A 24,117-nucleotide genomic window follows, 5' to 3' on the forward strand; every position below is an offset into this window, starting at 1 on the left:
TTTTGCCTGAGAAGTCTCTTCTGTAGCTGAAGGTACAGTACTTACTCTGTAAAAGGAGAAGTTTTGTTTCTGTCAGTGGCCATGTAATTATCACATTAGAGTAACACCTGATTTGTGTTCCTAGATTATTTATTTTACAATATTAGCCTTGGATTATCTAACAGGATATCCAATAAGTTTATAAGTTATAACTTAAGCCTTCATTTGTCACATGTAGACAATGAAATTCCTTTTTTGCATATCCCGGCATAACTGGGGTCAGAGTGCAGGGTCAGCCATGATACAGCACCCCTGGAGCAGATAGGGTTAAGGGCCTTGCTCAAGGGTCAACAGTGGCAACCTGGTGGAGCTGGGGCTCGAACCGCCGATCTTCTGATCAGTAACTCAGTGCCTTAACTCTGAGCCACAACTGTCAATGTCATTAAATCGTAGTTAGCTACTAGCTCTACTGGCTGCCTCACCTTTTTTGACCATCTCACCACTTGCGATGTCCTACCTGACTCATTCTTTTTTTTCCCCACCATTTTTACAGTCCTTTCTGGGTTGCCTTTTTTGCATCCCATCCTTTCAGGGTCAGCAATCCTGACTTATCATTTACACACCCTGGCCGGGTCACCATCTGCCGACACATTTAAGTGCTTTCTCAGCTCTCAGCACACCTGATTTAACTATTTAACTAATTATATCGTATATCGTAACACCGGGCATATCGTCCCCCAGGAATAAAGTTAAGAACCACAGCCCTACCTGACTTTTAGCAGTTTGGTTATAACATGGTTGGTTTACCTTTTTTAAGCTCCAACTGGGTTACATTTTCCTCTCTAATTGATCATTTAGAGGAAGCCAATTCCCTCCAGTCCCATTCTACCATCAAGGCCACAAGACTGTCACATGCTTCCTTCCTTGCATCTTTTTGAACCCTGCTCTAGTGAGGAAATCACTACAATCACCAGCTACGTGGGTTGTCATTTTTCCAAGACCGTCTTGCTAATAGCAAGTGTTCCTGTTACTCATTCTGCTGCACCTGTTAGAGCTCACGACAGCAGATCAGGAATCTGCATATTGACTGGGAATTGAACCTGGGACACGTCAGTGTAAGTGCCGTATGCTAGACATCTAGTGAACCTTGTTGAAAATTTATAAATAATAATGCGTAAAAATCTACTTCCATAAATTTTCATAAATGTTATAAAGGTGTCACGTCTGCGGGATTTGCACAGGACGCACTCAAATTAAATCCCAGAGCCAGATCAGTCACAGCGCTGTCATGGCAACATGTTGAGTGGCACCAGGAATGGCCATGCTTATTGATCACGCTGGTCTCGCTGCTGTCACAACGCCAGTCTTTTCACTGATCCACCTTAGACTCTGGTGGGAATGTGAGAAGAGCATTTACACCACAAAAAGCTTCCCTTATTCACTTCCACCTGTTTGAGAATGTAAAGCCTGGCTCGCTTTAACAGTGCTGCACTGGGTTTTAGAGTTCGGTTGGCTTTTCTCCAGCTTTCTGGCAAACTGCCTGCCATGTGCTGATGCTCCGAAATCTTTCACAACACAGGAATGTGCTGGAGAGTGGAATTCAAACAAAAATGTCTCTCTGCAGAAATATAGACATTAAGATCGTGTTCTAAAGAGAAACTTAATAGAAAAAAGTAAGGAAGTATAAAGAAACAATACAAAATGCATACAATTGAACCCTTCAGATAAAGACTTAACCCCCACACAGCTTCCTGAGGAGTTAGTGATAGTGTAATGTAGAATTTCCTCAGATGTAACTGAGGTCAGTTTTAGAGATAAGAACGAGAAGATCTTGGATCTAGGAACAAGACATTACACTTTCTAGAACGTAGCATGACCTAGATAAAGCATGGAAGCATATGGAGAACAGAATAATTTGTTCAGCTCACTTGCCTCACTCCTCACAAATTTCCTTTTTGATAAAAAAAAAAATCAGTGACACGTTTGCAAATGCTAACGGACGCCAAGTTTCCCCCCACTTTTCACTCCTCTCCCATGTTGTGCTGAGTTGACTAAAATCCTTAAAGTGTCCTCAAACACAAACATTTGGTGGTTTGGGTCAAAAGTGCCAATGTATGGTACAAAACTTACTACATTTACTAAATTCACTGTTTCCTTTAAAGAAAATCTGTTTTCATAGTGGGTTAGTAATATCACTAAGTAATACTGTAGTTCATTGGACCAATCACGTAACTGAGTTTAGGGTGACACCTGGAAATTCTCTCCTGTATGCTAGGCAAGCTAAAACGTCTGTTAGTTGCTTTTGTTACAGGCTGCCCTAAATCACTTGTATATTAATAATTATAATATCATATCATTTATGTATCATCAGCAATTGTGGAAAATATTTATTCTCTAAGAACTTTTGTCATGGACACATTGCTGTATTTATACTTCGCCTAACAGTTTCCTACCTTACCCACAATGCTATTTGACTACGAGATCTTACGAGAGCGATGCAATAGCACTTTATTCTTTTACCCTGCCTAACTCTTTCACCTCCTCATCTACTGTATACAACCTGATCAAACAGATTAGCTTTGAAGGATAATGCTAATATTGCCATCAAATGCTGCAGCTCTTCTGCGACGATAAGCGTCGTATTGCTGCAATGCATTGTGGAACTCGGCTGCTTCTACACTGGATTTCTTACAGCATGAGGTTAAACACAGCTGGAAAATCTTAATAAGTGAAATAAAACATGACCATGTATTATTTAAGTGCTATTGTACTGTGTTAGGCCGTATGGTGGCATAGTAGTATGGTGGCAATGAGCTGGCGCCTTGCACATCCACATGCCTTAAGTCTCATGGGATAAGCTCCAGGTCCTCCTGGGAACCTGTATACAGGATAAAGCAGTATGGACGATGAGTGAGAGTGTGCTGTAGCAATAGCTAGCAATACCATCTTCTCACAGGAACAACCAACACACTCTCGCACCTCACCGCATTGTCTCTCTCACCTGTCTGTGTTTATCTCACTACCCACTAAAAAATCCCACTAGCTTTTTCTGTCTGTCTCACTTTCTGTCTATCTCTCTCTGACTTTTTATATCTCTTTAATATGTCTATGGCTCTCTCTCTCTCTCTCTCTCTCTCTCTCTCACACACACTATACATCTGTCTTAATTTCCTTATCTGTCTGTTTCTCTTGGTGTTTATTTTCCATCTTACCCTCTCTCTCTCTATTTCTTTTAATTCACTCCTCACTCTCCTTGCTCTCTTCTCCTGTCTTTTTTTTTTATCAGAGTTGTTTTTTCTTCATCTTTGTCTAATTCACTCACTCACTCATTTTTTATATCCTTTATTCAGGGTCGCAGGGGGTCTGGAGCCTATCCCAGAAGACTTGGGGCACGAGGCGGGGTACACCTTGGACAGGGTGCCAATCCATCGCAGGGCACACACACATACGCTCACTTACAAACTCATTCACACACTACAGGCAATTTAGAAACACCAATTTGTCTAACCTGCAGGTCTTTAGACTGTGGGAGGAAACCGGAGTACCCGGAGGAAACCGCCCAAGCACGGAGAGAACATACAAACTCCATGCACACAGAAATGGAAATCAAGCCTAGCCGGGAATCGAACCCAGACCCTGGAGGTGCAAGGCGACCGTGCTAACTTAACCCTTTAACTGTCCCAAGAATTTTTAATGACCATCTCCAATAGTTTATTCCTCTGACATGTTTCTCTTTCTTTCAGCATCTCTCTGTCTGTGTGTAGATCACTCAGATTCCCTCTCTCTCTTTTCCATCCCCTGCTCTCCATGATGTGTCGATGATGAGTGAGTGAGAGTGTACTGTGCTAGCAATAACGTCTTCTCACAGGAACAGCCGGCACACTATCACTAAACACATCAGGAATGTTTTAATAGAAACTTATTTGATGTGACTTTTGTGGTTTTGTGGATATTTATTGTACTTCAGTGTGACGGGATGAATTTATTGTGACAGAGTGAAACTGTAGACGGAGCTCTTAGCAGGACAGCAGATGGCGCTTTTTCGCGCATGCGCGTCTGATAGTTCTCGCGGAACACTTGTAAGTGCGCGGCCGCTCTCGTGGTTTCACACACACACACACACACACACATAAATCAGGGCTGGCCAGATCTCAGGCCTCCTCAGTCAGACACAGGAAGCTAGAATGGATTAAAGGATTCGTGCCTGGTGTTTCTCTGATTTGCATAAATGTATCTATTAATTAATTTTGATTGATGGTAACTATGGCAACCGGGCTGGTTCAAAGGCGCGCGCTGTCGGACCGCAGCTCGGTGCAGTTCTGACTCTCTGAGAGAGAGAGAGAGAGAGCATGTCGTTTACTGCAACCGGTTGTTTAGTGCCTTAGTGTTGTTGTTGTTGTTGTTGTTGAAGTTATCGTTTAAGCGCTTCCCCGGTGAGTCCCGGGCCGACCGGTCGGAGAAATGCGCGCGCACGCCGCCGCGGTCCAGTTCGTCCGTCTGTGCGCGCTCGTCGTGTGTGTGTGCGCGTGTGTGTGCAGAGCGGACGACGGGTCCTGCCATGGAGCTTTTGATTTATACTTTGTGCTAGACAGGTGAGTGCGACCCGGCCACGCCCACTTTGTTATAATAATAATAATAATAAGAAGAAGAATACTTTTAGTTGACCATCAGATATGTGTTGCATTAATGATTTTATATTTATGCATATTATAAGCCACATTATAGTAACGTATTGTTCATTAAATGTATTATTTTATTTTTTTTACTATTTATAATAGTAATGATATTGTAATTATATCTACATATAATTTAAGTAAATAGTTAATATTGTTAATGAGATCTTAAATCTTTTCTAATTATTTCCTGTTAGATTAATTAACAGAAGCACTACTGGTTACTGTAATTACATTACTGTGAATTCAGCATGATTATGGATTATATTATTATTATTATCTGGAGTATTCAGGGCCGTGTGGTTTCTGGTAGAAGGGTCGGAGTTATTAAACAGTTGGACGTCCGGCATTCCAGCCTCGTCTGTGTGCAGCTTTAAACAGATGATTATCAGGGTGTGGAGCGCGCAGAAGGAGTTTGTGTTCCACACATAGCAGTGTGATATGATGGATGGATGGATCCTTGCTCATACTGTATCCCTCCTCCTGTCCATCCTCCTCCATACTACTTTCCTGCTCTGTCAACCTTTTTGCAGTTATTATATCATTGTTTAAGGCATTTTCATTAATAATAATAATAATAAAGAATAGAGACACTTAACTAATGTTAGAAATAAACAGTGCTAATAAGAGCAGATAACACATCTCTACAGCAATGACGTCAGTAACAGCAGCTTACTCTCTAGCTCTGTCTCACATCTCTCTGTCTTTCTTCCACTACCTGTCTTTCCATGTTGTTCTGTCTGTCTCACTTTCTGTCTATCTTTCTCTGACTTCATATATCTCTTTCTCACTACGGCTGTATCTCTCTCTCTCTCTCTTTATTTCCTTATCTGTCTGTTTCTCTTGGTGTTTATTTTCCATCTCACCCTTTGTCTCACTTTCTCTCTCTTTCTGTCTCTCTCTCTCTCTTTTAGCTCACTCTGTACTAGTCCTTGCTCTCTTTTCCTTTTGTTTTTTTGTCATTTTTTTTGTCTCTGTCTTTATCCCACTTTTAAATTTATATCTGTCTTTCTCTGAAGCAGTTTAAGAGACACTCAACCCTTTAACTGTCCCAAGATGTTTTAATGCCCGTTATCCAATAGTTTGTTTCTCTGTCATGTTTCTCTTTGTCTCATCATCTCTCTATCTGTGTGTAGATCACTCAGATTCTCTCTCTCTCTCTCTTTTCCATCCACTGCACTCTGTATCTTCTTTCCATGTTTCTGTTGTTAAGGCCTGAGCCCTTCTGTAGCACTTTGAAACCCTTTTATGGACCTGTTTAGTTCCCAGACCAAACACGTGTGTATGTGCGTGTGTGTGTGTGTGTTGTTCCAGGTCCGGCAGCGTGTCAACCAACTGGCAGGAGATATATGAATTTGTGAAGCAGCTAACCGATCGCTTTGTAAGGTGAGCGAGAACAGAGATTCAGTGCTTTACTTTAGTTTCAGCGAGGAATCTTTAATAAAAACACGGCAGTGCTTCAGGGCCACGGAGCGAAACCACACCGAGAGAAAGTGTGTGCTAAGTATACACATAATAACGGATTGCTATGTTTAACGTCAAACGTTTATAGTGTGGGTGTGTGTGTCCAGAGTGTGTGTGTCCAGAGTGTGTGTGAAGCCTTCAACCACACAACAGCCAATTATTCGTCTGCAGCACACACTAGAGTCTTGTCATAGTTTTGAAATAGACTTTAATATACTGCATGTTATAGAGGTCAGGTCAAGGTTATCCCTCATGCACATTCTCAATATCCACATGGGTTTATTTCACAGCCCGAAGATGAGAGTTTCATTCATCGTCTTCTCCTCGAACGCAAAAGTCATTCTTCCTCTCACTGGAGACAGGTGTGTGTTCTCACTCACACTCACACTGTACACTATTTATCAGTCTTATATACAAATGTTTATAGAGCCAAACCAAACCGGCCAATTTAAAAAAGTTCTCACTGTTTTTTCCCCCTAATAACCCCTAATCAGATGATTTACTTTTAACCACGCCTGTAAAACTCTATTAAAAGGCAAAACACACAACTTGTGTACATAAAAATGTCTTTGAAAACAAGCAACTGTAAAAAATATTTGTTGGTCATTTATTTCCAAACTCTCTTAAATTTGTTTTATTTGCATTTCATTAACTTTACTCTCTTTACTATAGAGAGGAGGTGGGGCATAGAAGCTGCACTATGCCCCACCTCCTCTCTGTTTTCATTGGCTGCTGTGCTTTATCAATCATTTAGGCTTGTTCTGATAGGCAGCCTTTGGGGACGACAACTGCAATGAAACTATTGACATTTTAGAAAGTTTAATAAGTAAATTAGTTAATAAAATGAATAATAAACTATATTTAGATTTAGAATACTAATACATATTAAAACAAATGGAAATTGTGTGCTTGTTTATTAATGTAAAAAAAAGAATAGTGACAGTTCTTGCAGTTAATTATTAGATTTATGTGTTGAGTCAGTCATATATATTTTATTAAAATGGTAATGTGTTGTAATTAGAGATGAGCAAAAATTTCACCTCGATTAAGTGATGTATCACAATTTTTTTGTGTCGATTCATGTATAATGACACTGACTCCAAAGTCAATTACAATTTATGTAATAATCATATATTTTTTTTATTTCCTTAATAATAAATATTAATTAAATCATGTAATTCACATTTTGCCACATGACATCTGGTTTAGTTTTTTCATTTCAGGCTTCTGTTTTCTGGCCCTGAAATTAGCTCATGTATTAATGTGTAGCTCCGCCCACTTTCCTTAAAAGGGCACCTGATGGAGGTGACGTAAATGTAGTTTCAGCAATGTGATTAAGGTTTTGGAAAAAATAAAATGGCATTGTTATTATTGCAGTTTTAGTGCAAGTCTTCTTATATTTATGTCTAAAAATGTAATGTTATTTATTATAATGTAGAGCTATAAGCTGAAGGTAGGTTAGGTCTTTATCACAGTAGATATTGTTCATGCCTGCACTGAGGTTTGTTCGGAGTGCAGGCTGAACTCCGCTGGCTTGTGGATAAAACGTTGGTGTAATTTGGTCCTGTGTAATGGTTCAGCATGTTTTTAAGAGGTGCACAGTGTGTGCAGGTGTGCTTTACTCCTACAGGGCCAAAATGCTTGATCTCATTGTAAAGATGAAGCATGACAACGGGTTTCCTCAGTGAGGCACACCCTTCTTTTGAACTGACCAAGTCACGTGACGTGTCTTCTATACTCGTAGAACTGCTATAGACGAAGGGTTGGAGCATCTGAGTAAAATCAGACCTGCTGGTGACACCTACATGCACGAGGGACTGAAAGAGGTAAGGCGGATTCTAGATACTGGTTGGTCAGAAGGTGTGGATAATTTAGATTTGCAGTTGCAAATCACACATTTATACACCACCTGTCAAAAAAGATGGGTCAAATTATTGCCTGGCATCAAGCAAAGAAAATGTTAAAACTGTCCAACACATTATTAAAACGTGCTGAACCCATAAGGAAATGTGGTTGACTCTTAGTGAAGTTGCATGGCAAAAAATGTTCAGTAGAAACCAGAGCTATGTTTAATAATGAAAGTAAGAGCATTTCCACACACGCACACACACATGTACACACACTGTGATGAGAACTCCCATGAGTTTATAAGAAAACCACATGTTAATGAAAAAAGGCTTCAGTTTGTTAGGGAGCCTAAAAACTGGACTTAGAAGTGATGGAAAACGGTCATGTGACCTGATGAGTCCGGGCTGATCCTATTCCAGAATGATGGGCGTGTCAGGGTAAGAAGGGAAGCGCATGAAGTGATGTACCCATCATGCATAGTGTCCACTGTACAAGCCTCTGGAGACAGTGTTTCAGGTCTAGACTCAGCAACGTTATGGGGCAATTAAATGAAGTCAGCTGACCACCTAAATGTACTGAATCACCGGGTTATCACATCTTTTATTTATCATTATTTATCTAAGTCATAAATAATGTAATCGCTGGTAATCAGCTGGGGCATAAGGTGAATAAAAAACTTAAAGATGTTATAAGTAAACAGCATCATCTGTTATCATTTCAAGATTCGTTTCCTGTAACAGTACTTTCTTGGCTAATGCTGTATGAAGTGTGTTCATGATCATGTGCATGTGTTCAGGTTATAGAGCAGATGAACGGTCAGAGCACGAGGACATCGAGCATCGTCATCGCACTGACTGATGGAAAACTGGGCATCTACCCACAAGAGCTGGCGGTGCAGCAGGTGGCAATTTCCTAAATCTGAATTTTTAGAAACTAAAGTGAGAAAACCCTGAAGATGATGATGATGATGATGATGACGATGCATGTGTGTCGAAATTTGTCCTACACTTTATGATGTTTATGGATCATAAAGTGCTTACTGAGATCATAATTAGCAAAATAAATGACTCATAATAGCTAAAGTGCTAGGTATGTAAGAATGCAGGTGGAGTTGAAGCGAAACAAAAGTGTAGCTCACGTGTGATATTTTGCAAGTATATCGAGAATTATATCAAGTCCAGCGCACCTGACAGACGGGCTGATGTCACTCTGAAACTTATATATTTTGGCGTAAACACATTCAAAAACACTACAATATTACATGCATAAATATTACTTATAGTTAATCAATACCATTATCACTTCTAATCTTCTAGTCTTAATCAGACACATTGTTTATTTTGAGGTTTAAATTAAATGATGGACTGTACGAGCTGTCAGTGTAGGTGCGCTGCTCGTGTCTTCAGTCTGTATTTTCTATCCATTTCTTCAGGTTTAAAGTTGAGTGTTTGTGTTAACTGGACATCTAGATAGACACCATCAAAAACACCAGTTTTAGATGTACGAAAAAATCTGACGACCTCACAGGAGTGAGCTAGATGCAAGTGATTTTAATATCCTGAATATGGAGCTCAGAAAAGCTGCGCAACCCGACTCGAGGAGCGAGGAGCGCTCCCAGTGTAAATATTGATATAACTTTTGGACATTAGTCGCTTACTCTAAATACGCTTACTCTGTGTTTCTGTGTGTGGGTGTGTGTGTCTCTGTTTCTGTGTGTGTGTGTGCGTGTGTGTGTGTGCGCAGGCTGATCTGGCAAGACAGTACGGAGCCCGAGTTTACTGCGTAGGAGTGAAAGACTTTGATGTTCTACAAGTACGTGACACATGATGATGATGATGATGATGATATGCCATTGTTTAGTATGAGTTTAGTCATAAAAATATCATTTGCTCATTTTATTTACATTTTAAGTTCTTAGATATTTATAGTCTTAAAATAAATTAATATTGTCTTACTGTCTCCAAAATAATTAGATCTTTTAGGAACACAAAGTTTCTCTGAAAACACCTGATTTCTTTGGTTAACGATTTAATAAATATGAAATGTAAATTGTACCTGATGTAAACAAGACTCTCTAGCTGCATTACATTATGGTCAGATTATTGATCTCAGTAAATGATAGTCACTGGTTTAATGTAAATCATTATAACAAATGATGTAAATGTAACTTTATAACCAGTATGTCCTTAATTAATCAATTAGAATTAGAAGATCTACATTTGTGTGTAAAAGTTGAATATACACTGTATGGCCCAAAAAAAGGTTGCCATTTTAGAAAGGTCAAATTATTGATCTTCATCAAGAAAAGACAACAACTAAGAAGATTAGAAGACACTGGAACTGGGTTACAAACCCATCAGCACATAATCAACATCTGGAAGGAGAGAGTACTGAACCATCAACCTTGTGGAGGAAATGTGGTCGGAAACAAATCATGAATGGTGAAGTTGCATGATCAAAAATCACCAGTAAAAAACAGAGCTATGTGTAATAGTGAAAGTAATTCAATTCAATTCAATTTTATTTGTATAGCGCTTGAGAGGAACCAGACTCAGCAGGGAACCCATCCTCATCTGGTTGAAACAGAGAGCAGGAAATGATCTGCATTTATACTGTGTGTTAGTTGGCAGGCAGTTCAGCATAACAGTTGATGTTAATTGATGTTAATATGGAGTCCAGGTAGGTATTGGAGACAACTGCAGTCTTGAACTATCGAGCAACCGCAAGTCCTCAGAGAAACAGCTGTCAACACCAGTCAAGGGCAGAACTGTCTTTATGGTAGAGAGTATCATCCCCAGACACCAGACGCATCCCAAAGAGACACACGGGGCATTCACGGGACGAGATCTTCAGCCAGAAGCGGGGCACCAGGATGGGTCAGACAGGTCCGGAGGACAGAGGGAGTCTGGATCACTGGCAGCTCAGGAACGACATGTGTAGCTCGACAGAGAGAGTGAAAGAGAGGGGGGGGAGGCGAGGAAAGAGAAAGAGGGGAAGAGAGAACAGAAGATGAGAGATAACAGTTAGGTCTGGTCACAGTCATATAATGTATAATGTGAATGTATATTTAGTGTAGAGTGCAAGCAGAGACTCCGGCAGGACTAACTATAACATTATAACTCAGACATGAGGGGGAACTGAGATGTAAAGCAAACAATCACCTCACCGTCAACAAACCTGAGTGATCAATGAGAGTGGGGAGGACAGCATCTAAACATACTAGTTCACCATAATACTCTACGTCCATGAGTCCCCCATATCTGCTCCTTTACCTAAGGATAATCTATTTATAAAAATGCTTGGCTAAATAAATAGTTTTTTTAGCCTGGACTTAAACACTGAGACTGTGTCTGAGTCCCGAACACTATTTGGAAGACTATTTCATAATTTTGGGGCTTTGTAAGAAAAAGCTCTGCCCCCTGCTGTAGTTTTCATGATACGCGGTACTGACAAGCAGCCTGCATCCTTTGATCAAAGTAGGCGTGGCAGATCGTAAGACACTAGCAGTTCGCTCAGGTACTGCGGCACGAGACCATTTAATGCTTTATATGTCAAGAGTAGTATTTTAAAATCAATGCGAAATTTCACAGGGAGCCAATGCAGTGAAGATAAGATAGGGGTGATGTGCTTGTATCTTCTGGTTTTAGTGAGGACTCTCGCTGCTGCATTCTGGACTAGCTGAAGCTTGTTTATGCATCTAGTTGAACAACTAGACAGTAGGGCATTACAATAGTCCAACCTAGAGGTGATAAAAGCATGAATTAGTTTTTCTGCATCGTTTACCGACAGTATATTTCTCATCTTGGCAATATTTCTGAGGTGAAAGAATGCCATCCTGGTAATATTATCTACATGAGCTTCAAATGAAAGGCTGGAATCTATAATCACACCGAGGTCTTTTACTGTTGCACTTGATGGAACAGAAAGGCCGTCTAAAGTTAGCGTGTGATCTAAAATCTTACTTCTAGCTGTATGCGGTCCTATGACTAGAACTTCTGTCTTATCAGGATTAAGCAGAAGGAAGTTAACTAGCATCCAATCTCTTATGTCTTATGTCCTGCACACATTGCTCAACTTTAGTGAGCTGGTTTTTCTCATCTGATTTTGCTGAGATATAACTGTGTGTCGTCAGCATAACAATGAAAACTAATACCATGCTTACGGATTATATTGCCTAGAGGAAGCATGTATAGAGAAAAAAAGCAGTGGGCCTAAAACCGAACCTTGTGGAACACCAAACTTCACTAGAGAACATGCAGAATAATTTAATAATAATACTCCATTTAAGTCTACATACTGATAACGATTGGTCAAGTAGGATCTGAGCCAGGAGAGGGCTGTACCTACTACATTTTCTAATCTGTGAAGAAGAATACCATGATCAATGGTGTCAGAAGCTGCACTGAGGTCGAGTAATACAAGCATGGTTACACAACCCTGATCAGAGGCCAATAGGAGGTCATTTACTACTTTAACGAGTGCTGTCTTTGTGCTGTGATGAGGCAAAAAATTGGAAAAATCCTGACTGATACAGTTCATGTATGCCATTTCTATGTAGATATGAGCATAGCTGCTCCACTACTATCTTTTCGAGAATATTAGAAATGAAGGGGAGGTTTGATATTGGCCTGTAACTGGACAGCTGACAGGGGTCGAGGTCAGGTTTGTTAATAATCGGTTTAATAACTGCTAATTTAAAAGATTTTGGAACATACCCAATGCTGAGTGAGGAATTAATTATTCTCAGCAGGTGTTCTGTTATTGCTGGTACTGTTCTGTTATACAATATACAGTACAGGTTGATGAATTTGCAGAAGAGATGAGTGAAATTAGTTCATTCTCTTCAAGGGGAGTAAAGTATTCTAGGTTTCGATCTGCTAATTAGTTTAATATCTGCATCAATTGCATTGTCCGGTTTCAAAGCCTCAATTTTATGCCTGATATTTGCAATTTTACTATTCAGAAAGTTCATAAAGTCCTTACTATTGCACAATGTTGTTGTGGAGATTTCTGCAGTGGTCTTATTTCTAGTTAATTTGGCTACGGTAGTAAATAAAAATCTAGGATTATTTTTGTTATTTTCTATAAGAGTGGAGAGATATGTTGATCTAGCTACACTAAGAGCTTTTCTATAATTTAGGATGCTCTCCTTCCATGCTATTTGAAATCTTAACAATTTAGTTTGACGCCATTTACGTTCTCATTTCCGAGCGGTCTGTTTTAAAGTATGTGTGTATCTAAGGTATAACGGAAAGTCGACTCTAAATATTCAGTCGCCTGATCGAATTCTGTGGGGTCAGACGGTGATCTAATCAAAGTTGTTAACTCTTGTTAAGACTACTGGTAAAGCTCTGTGTGGTAGTTGATGTAAATGTACGTTTAGTGCTTAAGTGTGACCTGCTTTATGAGTGGGTCCTACTACACCCTGATTTACTCCTACCGAGTCCAGTATGGACATAAATGCTGTCCTCAGAGGGTCTTCTGAATTTTCAAAATGAATATTAAAATCTCCAGCAATTAACACTTTGTCTACAGAAACGACTAGGTTTGAGAGGAAATCTGCAAAGTAAGAGCATTTACACACACACACACACACACACACACACACACACAATGTGATGAGAACTGCGAGTAAAAAGCTGTCCATAAGAAAACCACTTGTTATTTAGACTCATCAGAAAAAAGCCTTCAGTTTGTTAGGGAGCAGAAAATACTTTAGACTTTGGAGTGATGGAAAAAGAAGGTCATGTGACCTGATGAGTTCAGATTGAGGCTATTCTAGAGCAATGGGTGTGTCAGGGTAAGAAGGGAAACATAAGGGACAACTGTAATCTTTTATACCACAGTATTTTTTTCTAACATGTTTGTTCATTTTGTTCTTTTTTTTTTTTTTTACATTTTTGTTGATTAACAAGAAACGTTGTGCATGTTTCTACATATATTACATTCATGTACAGTGGGGTAAAAAAGTATTTAGTCAGCCACCAATTGTGCAAGTTCTCCCACTTATAAAGATGAGAGAGACCTGTAATTTTCATCATAGGTATACCTCAACTATCAGAGACAAAGTACTGTAAGAGAAAAAAATCCAGAAAATCACACTGTAGGATTTTTAAAGAATTTATTTGCAAATTATGGTGGAAAATAAGTACAGTGGAAACTCGGTTTGCGAGTAACGTGGTTTGTGAATGTTCCACAAGACGAGCAAAGATTTTTTATAAATCTTGACTTGAAAAACGTGTATCAAGCATGCATTTCTTGTTTTGACGCCGAGCGTCACATGATCACAACTGAGCCAACGGTTTTTCTCTCTCTTGCGCTGCAGAATTGTGGGTAATCTTCTTCCTTGCTGGGTCTTAGTGAGCGTCTCTTACTGGTATAATCAACACGCGTGACGCGTGTACTGTTCACTATAACACTGTTATCATGTGTGTCTGCGTAAAACATATTTTATTTTGTGCTTGTAAGCGCGCGTGTACTGTTTCTTATAACACACGTGTGTGCGCGTGTAAAGCAAAAGTCTCAGTAGAGAGATTAAAAATCTATTTTCTCCCTCAGCCTGTCATTATGTGTGTGTGTGTGCGCATAATTTGACAATGTGTCAAATGCACGCACTCTCTTTCTCTGTCTCGCCTTTACACCCCCCCCCACACACCCCCTCTCTGCTTCACACACACAAAAACACACACATACACACTCTGCTCTACACAGAAACACTGCTCTGTCGCGATTCTTTTCAAAGGTAAAGTGCAGGTTCATTTGTTTGTTTGTTTTACTTTACAGCAGTGATTCCGTTAGTATGCGCTCACATGAGTGTCATTAGCGATGTTACTTGCTAATGTTTCCGACAAAACAGTTTTTCCGTTTATGTGTATGTGTGCGTGTAAGAGCCTCCTTTTACTTTAGCTTCACACACATACACTAACACACACACACACACACACAGCATAAATGGAAACACTTATCTGTCTGGATTTATTTTCACTTTTTTTTTACATGTAAAGTGCAGTATAATTTGTTTTATTTTTATTCTATATTTTGTATTTATTATTTTTATGTATTTTTTTTGGGGGGCTGTAGAACGAATAATTTGAGTTTCCTTTATTTCGTATGGAAAATTTTGCTTTGATTTACGAGTATTTTGGAACACAAGTCCACTTCCAAAACAAATTATACTAGTAAACCAAGGTTCCACTGTAAAAATTTCATCTCAATACTTTGTTATATACATTTTGTTGGCAATGACGGAGGTCAAACGTTTTCTGTAAGTCTTTAAAAGGTTTTCACACACTGTTGCTGGTATTTTGGCCCATTTCTCCATGCAGATCTCCTCTAGAGCAGTGATGTTTTGGGTCTATCGCTGGGCAACACGAACTTTCAACTCCCTCCAAAGATTTTCTATGGGGTTGAGATCTGGAGACTGCCTAGGCTACTCCAGGACCTTTGTTACTTTGGTCCCAGTTCTCTGCAGGTCATTCACTAGGTCCCCATGTGGTTCTGGGATTTTTGCTCTTTAGTTCTTGTGATCTTTTTGACCCCCCCGGGGTGAGATTTTACGTGGAGCCCCAGATCGAGGGAGGACAGAGGAGCCTGAAATCTTGCTTGTTAGTAGGTGACCAAATACTTATCTTCCACCATAATTTGCAAACAAATTCTTTAAAAATCCTACACTGTGATTTTCTGGATGTTTTTTCTCATTTTGTCTCTCATAGTTGAGGTATACCTATGATGAAAATTACAGGCCTCTCGCATCTTTTTAAGTGGGAGAACTTTCACAATTGGTGGCTGACTAATTACTTTTTTGCCCCACTGTACATTTCCTTTTCGTCCATCATCTTTTTCTAAAGGGTGCACATACTTTTGCACTTGACTGTAGACTGGATGAGCATTTGTCCCGGAGTGGAATTTGATCTGAGGCTGTAATTGGATTGCAGCAGTCGTGTATTTCCTGAATGCAGTGCGTCAGTGGGAGCTGAAAGCCGTCCGGATGTCATTAAGACTGATTTAAGACTCGGCTCTAAAGACACTGTTTGCTGAGGCTGTGGAGATGACTCTGTGTGTGTGTGTGTGTGTGTGTGTGTGTGATGTGATGTGAGAGTTCTTAATGAAATTGTCTGCTTTTTGTGTGCAGCTTGTTGACATTGCAGACAACAAAGATCAGGTGTTCCCTGTGCTGGATGGATTCCAGGCGCTCAAGACAATTGTGAATTCTGTAAGAGATAAAAATATGAAACCCCTACTGTAGGCCTGGGAGACCTGGCACAGATGATGTATTACAGCACTGCATGATATTCATGATATTCAGGTCTAAATAACTAAATATGTCTTGTGTACAGATTCTAAAGAAGTCCTGCATAGAGATCTTTAACGTCGAGCCTTCCAGCGTTTGTGTGAACGGTACGTCATGAATGTTTTGGGATAAAAAAAAATATTTCAACATTCTAAATTAAAATGTAATGTTCTGTTTCAGAAACCTTTAACATTGTTCTGAGAGGAAGGGGCTTTACTCAGGGGCGGAGCTCAGAGGGCGTGGTCTGTACACTGTCTGTCAATCAACAGGAACTCTACCGTAAGCATCAAAGATTTAATAGATAAATAAATTTTACACACACACACATTGTTATAAATAATTTTATAAAAGATTTGCATGTGTAGTTTTTAAGGTCTGACCTTAGAAGCCCTTCATAAGTGAGTTCTGAAGTAAACACTACACATACACACACACACACACACACACACTACACTTAAAATAAGCAGATAAAGCAGATAAGGATGAAGTTTCTGGAGTACCACTTCAATGCCATTATGTTAATCTGCACTATTTTCGGAAGCCCTGCGCTGTGTTTTGTGAATCATGTCATTGTTTAAGAGACTTCATGGCGTCACGTTATTGAATTTCTGCCGCTGGCCTTCACTGATCTCATGCTGCTGTCTTTCCTCTCAGATGAAAAGCCGAGCGTTGTGAAGGACACTTATGTGCTGTGTCCGGCTCCGCTGTTGACCGAAATCGGACAGTGAGTAACATTCTTCATCCTGCCCCTGTTTTAGCACACAGCAGCTGGACGGAGCTGGCACTCGCGCCGAGGGAGGGGGGAGAGATAAAATCCTCCGAGCTCTGTTTAGGTTTCAGTGTGCAGTCATGGGAGCGCTGATAAGGAGAGGCTGCACCCATAAACAGCGTGTGTATGTGTGTGTGTGTGTGTGTGTGTGTGTGTTTGCTGCATATTATAGTACTTGTCTCTGGCATGTTGCCCGAGGTCAACATTTCTTCTTCTTTCTCATTTTTTCCACCAAAAGCCCAAAGTTACAGATTTACCTCTGACTGTTACGAGGCTCAGCTAATATATACTTCGACAGTGAATGAGCTTTTCTTTTGGAATAATAATAATATATGATAATAGGCACATTAATATGAACATGTGCTAATGTTGGAGATGCTGTTACAGTATTAGGGAGGAAGAAAAATATTTATATATATATTACATCATTAAAAAAAGAACAGTATCTTAATTTGAAAATGCATGCTATTAGGGATAGCGTATGCTAATAACTTTATAACTTATTCTCCTAATAACTTTAGCTTTATCTCACTTTAGCACAATGAATAGTTAGCTCACTGCTACTAAACTAGCTTGCATTAACCATAGAAGTTCGTACAAGTAAAATTTCAGTATTCTCTATTTATATCAGTTTAAATTTTCTCATTTATTTTACATCATCCGCGTTTGATCTGCGATTGGTCCAAATCTGTAAGGGCACAAATGTAGCCTGGTGTCCAGCCTGGTGTCTAGCCTGGTGTCCAGCCTGGTGTCCAGCCTGGTGTCTAGCCTAGTCTAATGTAGTATTAGCAAAGAAAACACACTTCCTTTAAAACAAATAAATAAACTGTGACTGTTAGCAAAGGATAGCATTAGCATTAACATTGTGTAGAGTGAGGTCGAATTTACATGATTTGTAATCATTTCTTTCTACGCTGATAAACCTGATGCTAAGCTAAATTGATCAGATGCTAAACTGAGCCCGTTCACTGGATGTTTAGCGTACAGAGATTAAGATCAGACTCTCAACGTTTGTAAAGTCTTAGGGAGGAATAAAAAAAAATATATAAAGAGTAAAAAGTTGCAAAAATATACAAAATAATTCCCAAAGTGTTGTAATAGAGCACAATTAATTAACAATGTATCGACTATTTTTTCTATAGCTCTACTGAAAAAAAATTCCTATAAAATGTGAATTTAAACAAAACACTGAAATTATAATAGTACATTATGCATCCAGGATAAGTTCCTTGCGAGCTCTTTGCGTTTTTTGCATCACTATACTGTATGTATGATTTCATGTGACAGGATATTGTAGGATCTTCTGCAGGGAAAAGTCTGATTCTGGGCGGTTTGTCTCTCCACAGCTCAGTCGAAGTGCGGATTAGCTTTAATCACGGCCATTCCTTCATTTCGAACCCGATTACCATCCATGCCACCGCATGTGTGAGTATAACACTATCATGTCCTTACAGATTGTTTAATTACATGGATCAGCCATAATGTTAGGACTAATGTCAGGTAAACTGAACAACACTCATCACCAGTTATATAACCATAAACAATGCAGAACAAAACAGAAATGCACCTGAACACACAGCGCACCACAGCCTGCCGTGCACGGTGCTCAGAAGGCTTCAAGGTTGTTGATCAAGTCTTCAAACTCCCCAGATACCAATTCAATCAGCATTAGACAAACCAGTCCGATCCCAGAGGCCCCACCTTCCAATCCACACCCCTAGAGGCCCTGTGGAACCACGCTCTGAGGGGCCAGAGCTGCCCTGCTGCCACATAAGGGACCCGAAACATTGGTGGTTTTATGTTTAGGTCTTTAATATTATGGCTAATTGTTATATGGTGTGGTACTATTAGCTCTTTTCCACCAGGTAATGCAGTAGGGGCCAGGGGTAGCTCAGTGGTTAAGGTATTGGACTATGGTTTGGAAGATCCCAGGTTCAAAACTCTCAACTGCTCAGATGTGTAATGAGATTTCAAAAAAAAATGTAAGTCGCTCTGGATAAGAGCGTCTGTCAAATGCCTAAATGTATTATTCAGGCAAACCTGGAACCCTCTCTACTCCAAAAATATTCATTCATGGTGTTATACAGTATATGAGGATGTTGTATAGTTTAATTTAAGCTCAATAGTTATTCAAACATGAAAACAAATTTAAAGGTAAATGCTGGTTTCAGAAGGGCTGAGGTGCCAATAATTGTGAAGCAAATGTCACAAATGATTAAGAATTAATATATGAAATGGATATAAACAGACTGAATAAAGTATGAAGTCAAACATCACAGAAAAAAACAGGAAATATTTGCTCTCATGCTCTCAATGTTAAAAGTATTGGCACCCCATACAATTAGTATTTGGCACATGCCTGCTGAATGAGTTTTTTTTTTAAACACACACACACACACAAACACACACACACACAATAGATGTTTTGTTATTTTATTTAAAAGGGTGCCAAGAATTATGGCTCACTGATATAATCTATAGCAAAAGTCACAAATTGATAGGTGAAAATGCCTAATTAAGCATGCACTCACTATTTCATATAGCATAAAGTTATAAAAAAGATAGCGTTGTGTTTAAAAGTACTGGCACTCCTAATATATAATTGTAAGAAAAAATCCAGCACTATGCATTTTATGTTCAGTTCATTAAACATGTTTTACTCGAATTTAACTTGAAATTTTGCATCACAACAGTGGTGTTAGTTAGGAAAGAATGTGAATGACTATGTGAAATAAGTGTGTGTGTGCGTGTGTGTGTGCTTGTGTGCTCTGGCAGTCCAGTGGCATAGTGGTGGCTGTGGTTCTCCTGGTTCTGCTACTGCTCGTGGCTCTGGTTGCGTTTTGGTGGTTCTGGCCGCTCTGCTGTACCGTGGTGAGAACCGCATTAAACTTTCTTGAGTCTCTCGGTGACAGCAGCAGCTGAATGTTTTATAATCACTATTCTGTTTTGTCCATCTGAAAGGTCATTAAAGACCCTCCGCCCTCTCGACCTCCTCCTCCACCTCCTCCGCTGATCGTAAGTACCGCCGTTCTGATTCAGCATATCTTTCTGTTCAACTTGACTAAACTTGTTAAAACTGATATGGTGGTCATACAGAAAGGAAGTGCATGTCCTGTTAGTGCTCTGACCTACCACTAGTTCACATTGGAGACTCCTTCTCTAAATATTGTTACTATAGCAACAATATAATATAAGAAAAAAAAAGAATTGATTTAAACTTGTATCATCATCACAGCTGCAGTTTTAGAAAACTAATCAACACCTGCTGACCAATCAGAATCCGTAATGCAAGCAAAATTGTAATTGTAATTATATTATATAATTTTACATGCGCGGTTAGAGATCAGACTTTCTTGTCTTTCTAGAGCTTTTTGGAACAGTACCATCTAGTTCTTGTTTGTGTGTGTGTTCCAGGAGCCAGAGGAAGATCCGTTACAGAAGAAGAAATGGCCCACTGTGAATGCGTCGTACTACGGAGGCCGAGGAGTCGGAGGGATCAAGCGCATGGAGGTAAAGACGTCGACATTTCTGGCTTTAAAATCATTCTAAATTATTATTATCTTAAGATTCTTCAAATGTTTTTTTGCACACTTCAGTGGAAGAGATTAGACATGAGCAAAATCAAATGCAGGAAAAGAATTACGTACATTTGAATAGAGATTAGAAATCATACAGATGTTGAATATTTAACATACTGAGCATTATTTTTAAACTGAGCATGGAGCGATGTACTGAGACTGACGGAGTGAGTCAGGTGTGTTTAAGCCGGCTCTGGAGCACTGGACAATGCCGTTCCGCTCTTATGACAGGTTCGTTGGGGAGGAAAAGGTTCCACTGAGGAAGGAGCGCGGCTGGAAAAAGCCAAAAACGCGGTGGTCACAATGCCTGAGGAGGAGGAACTGGAGCAGCCCATTGTAAAAGCTCCTCTCAGACCACCGCCTACTCAGTCACCCCCGCCTCCATCCAAATGGTACACCCCGATTAAGGTGAGTCTGGAGCTCATCACTCCTTACGGCAGAACGGTAGAGGAATAAAACACCTGTGTTGTGCTGAAAAGGAAAAACAATCCGGAGAAATGGGATTATTTTACATTACAGGACATGAAGGGGTATTCCCATGTGTTTTATTCCTCTTGTACCCCAGCAGGTTTGGTTTAGGGTGTGTTATGGGTCCCTATATAAAGGCTTTAAAACAACTAGTAATACATTCTTCATGTCTGCTGTTCATGTTCTTGTTGCCGTGTGCAGGGTCGATTTGACGCTCTGGCAGCGTTACTACGGCGACAGTACGACCGAGTCGCTGTGATGAGGCCGACAGCACACGACAAGGTACGATCCTGTTCAGTCTGTAATGAAGTGATGAAGTGTAGTTTTCTTTTGTATGAAGCTCGGGACATGATCAGTAGCAGAACAAACTGAATTTTAGGACGGCAGGAATCCTGCAGGCATGAGGTCACGGCTTTACCCACAATGCAGCTATTGAAATAGATTTCCATTTCTCTCCCGGAGCCGCTGGGATACAGGAAGGAGAAATGAAGGAAAAGTTTTGTGGAGTTTGTCATTATGCTAATGAAAACGAAGTTTGGCTGAAGAGGAGGAAAGTCTTCAGCTATAACTCGGACTAATAGACATGCACTCACTGACACACACACACACACACATCAGTAATGAGACTGGTTGATTCTGGGTGGTGACGTGTAATAGACACTGTGCTGTATACTTTCTAATCTCCACTTTTTTCTAACTCAACCAAAGCAAGATGGATAGACAGATAAATATGCAGGCAGAGAAAGACAGACATACATACAAATAGACAGACAGACAGACAGACAGGCCAATAGGCAAGCAGAGAGACAGACAGTCATATGGATATATAGATGGATATATTTTATTTTATTTATTTTCATTCCATTTTTATCTTTCACTCCTGACAAAATGAAATCACAGTTACATGTGACCACGCAAATCTGTAGAGTTCTTCTTCTCAAATGTTTCCATAACAAAATACCCAAATATAAAAGTGCATATCGAACCCAATGCATATCTTTATGAAAAAATGAAAAAAGCACTCAGCTTAAACATCAGAGTCAGCTTTTATCATTTTTCCTAAAAGAGCGCCTTCATTATTTGGAATGAAACTCTGGAGACACATCGGCTCCTTCTGGATGAGAGTGAAGACCTAAGATGTGTTGAAATGATGCAGAAGTTTTGGTGATCTTTGTTAAAAAAAATGTTTATTTAACTTTTGACCTCAACCTCTTCATAATAAATATCATCCAATATCCCCTGTTTATGATATACAGATGTCAATAAAAAATAGTGAGCATTGCTCCATATGTTTCTCTGGATTTGGGTGGGGCTACATGGTTACTGACATCAGCCACTAGGGGGCGGCAGAGATGACCGACTATTCCTTATTCAGTCTTGTTCATTGTTCTTCACCTGCTCTATCAATCAAATCTTTAACCAGAACTATAAACAATGATACATGAAATTAAAATGTCATTTTTAGTTTATTGTCGGTGTGTGTGTGTGTGTGTTTAACTAATATGTTCTTTGTGTTGTTTGTGTTGCAGGGTCGCTGCATCAAGTTCACAAGGATTCAGAGTCACTACTAGTTCACTCACTGTCTGTTCTTTTATTGTGTTTTACACCCTTTTGTATAAGCAATACTCTGCCTTTAGATAACTGTACATGATTTTCTTCAATATGTCTGTATGATAAATCTTTATTGGTTGGCTCTGCTGACTTTATGCACTTGTGCCTTAATTCAACTCATTTTTGTGAAGAGTTATTTTTTACTTTAGCAAGCACTCAGCCTAAATAGCACCTAAATAATATTTATTAGTAAAAAGTAAACAGATTTTACAAAAAAAAAAAAATGTTACAGGTTTTATCCTGAACATAATTCAAATCCGAATATTTATTTTAGAAAATACAATTAGAGACAATACAGTCTTATACAGTATGTGACTGTCTCTGACAAGGTACTCATACACAAACAAAAAGGAACTTTACTAATCTCATGTTTTTAATCTGGAAACACATGATAAGGAGTGTAATTGCATCTTCTGACCACTGCTGACTGTTAACAAAAATAAAGCTGTTTTTTAATTGTTTATGTCAAATGTATGTATTGTATGTTTATTATATGCCATATTTTTTTAAGTATATTTTATATAAGTGGACAATAAGTCATACAATTATACATATTTATAATAGATAATTAATAAAATTATTAAAATAATTATTACTACATTTATTTAAAATTTTACCTTGGGTTAAAGTCTATATGGAATTTTTACAAAATAGGAAATTAAAAAAAGATATGTATATAATTTTAATTAAAATATATTCTATATATAAAAAAATATATAATTTGATATAAAATGATAAAGAATAAAGGGGCTCAACTGTCTCATCCAGGTGTAAAAGCTTTCAGTCTGGATTTAAAAGTTTCTAATGTAGCTGTTGCTCTAACATTGAGTAATAAACTGTTTCAGAATTTAGGTGCAGCAACAGTGAGCGCTCGGTCACTTCTGAGCTTTAATCTGGACCTTAGGACAGAGAGGAGTAACTGGTCTGAGATTCCTTGATATTGTATGCTGTTGTAAAAGCTCAGAGATGTACAGATGTTAAAAAGCATTCAGCGGTTTAAAAACTAGTAAAAAATGTTTTTAAATCAATCCTGTAGTGAATCTGGACCCAGTGAAGCGATCAAGTTGAGATGAAATAAAAACATGAATTAATTTCTCAAAATTTTTGAATAATAAAAACAGCTTGATCATATCTAAAATCCTTAGTTGGAAGAAACTAGATTCAACCACTAAGTTTACAGTATATGTTTGTCAATACGATGGTAATGGAGCAAAGTCGCTGCCAGGAGGACACAAGAAATCCTTTTGTCCAAACACACTTTAGTGTCTTTTTTTTTCTTTAAAAACAAATAGATAAAAAAAGAAATACAGTATCTGTGTTAATGGAACCCAGAGGCAGAAAATATAAAGAGGATGGGACAGAGGATGGAGCTCTGTGTTAGGGGTGAGATAGGCATGTTGTGATCTGTGGTATCACACGCCACACTAAGATCTAAAA

The 24,117-nt window shown here is 39.1% G+C and overlaps 1 protein-coding gene across 1 annotated transcript; it reads left to right on the forward strand.

The window, feature by feature from the left end:
• The first annotated feature begins 4,093 nt into the window (after nt 1–4,093).
• On the forward strand, nt 4,094–23,150 carry antxr2b (ANTXR cell adhesion molecule 2b). The gene is made up of 17 exons (XM_053516011.1): nt 4,094–4,571; nt 5,967–6,038; nt 6,407–6,478; nt 7,861–7,942; nt 8,761–8,865; nt 9,708–9,776; nt 16,096–16,176; nt 16,301–16,361; nt 16,435–16,533; nt 16,909–16,978; nt 18,370–18,448; nt 19,799–19,894; nt 19,985–20,038; nt 20,438–20,533; nt 20,833–21,009; nt 21,271–21,351; nt 22,599–23,150. The coding sequence occupies exons 1-17, from the start codon at nt 4,441–4,443 to the stop codon at nt 22,638–22,640; spliced, it is 1,467 nt and encodes a 488-aa protein (XP_053371986.1). The 5' UTR covers nt 4,094–4,440; the 3' UTR covers nt 22,641–23,150.
• The last annotated feature ends 967 nt before the right edge of the window (nt 23,151–24,117 follow it).

This window comes from Clarias gariepinus, chromosome 17 (assembly GCF_024256425.1).
Source record: "Clarias gariepinus isolate MV-2021 ecotype Netherlands chromosome 17, CGAR_prim_01v2, whole genome shotgun sequence".
NCBI lineage: Eukaryota > Metazoa > Chordata > Actinopteri > Siluriformes > Clariidae > Clarias > Clarias gariepinus.

Bases quoted from the DNA above. Each gene is read 5' to 3' on its own strand.
- antxr2b (XM_053516011.1), top strand. From the start codon at position 4,441: ATGCGCGCGCACGCCGCCGCGGTCCAGTTCGTCCGTCTGTGCGCGCTC. The intron at 4,572-5,966 runs GTGAGTGCGACC...GTGTTGTTCCAG, and splicing joins TTATACTTTGTGCTAGACAG to GTCCGGCAGCGTGTCAACCA. The intron at 21,010-21,270 runs GTGAGTCTGGAG...TGCCGTGTGCAG, and splicing joins AATGGTACACCCCGATTAAG to GGTCGATTTGACGCTCTGGC.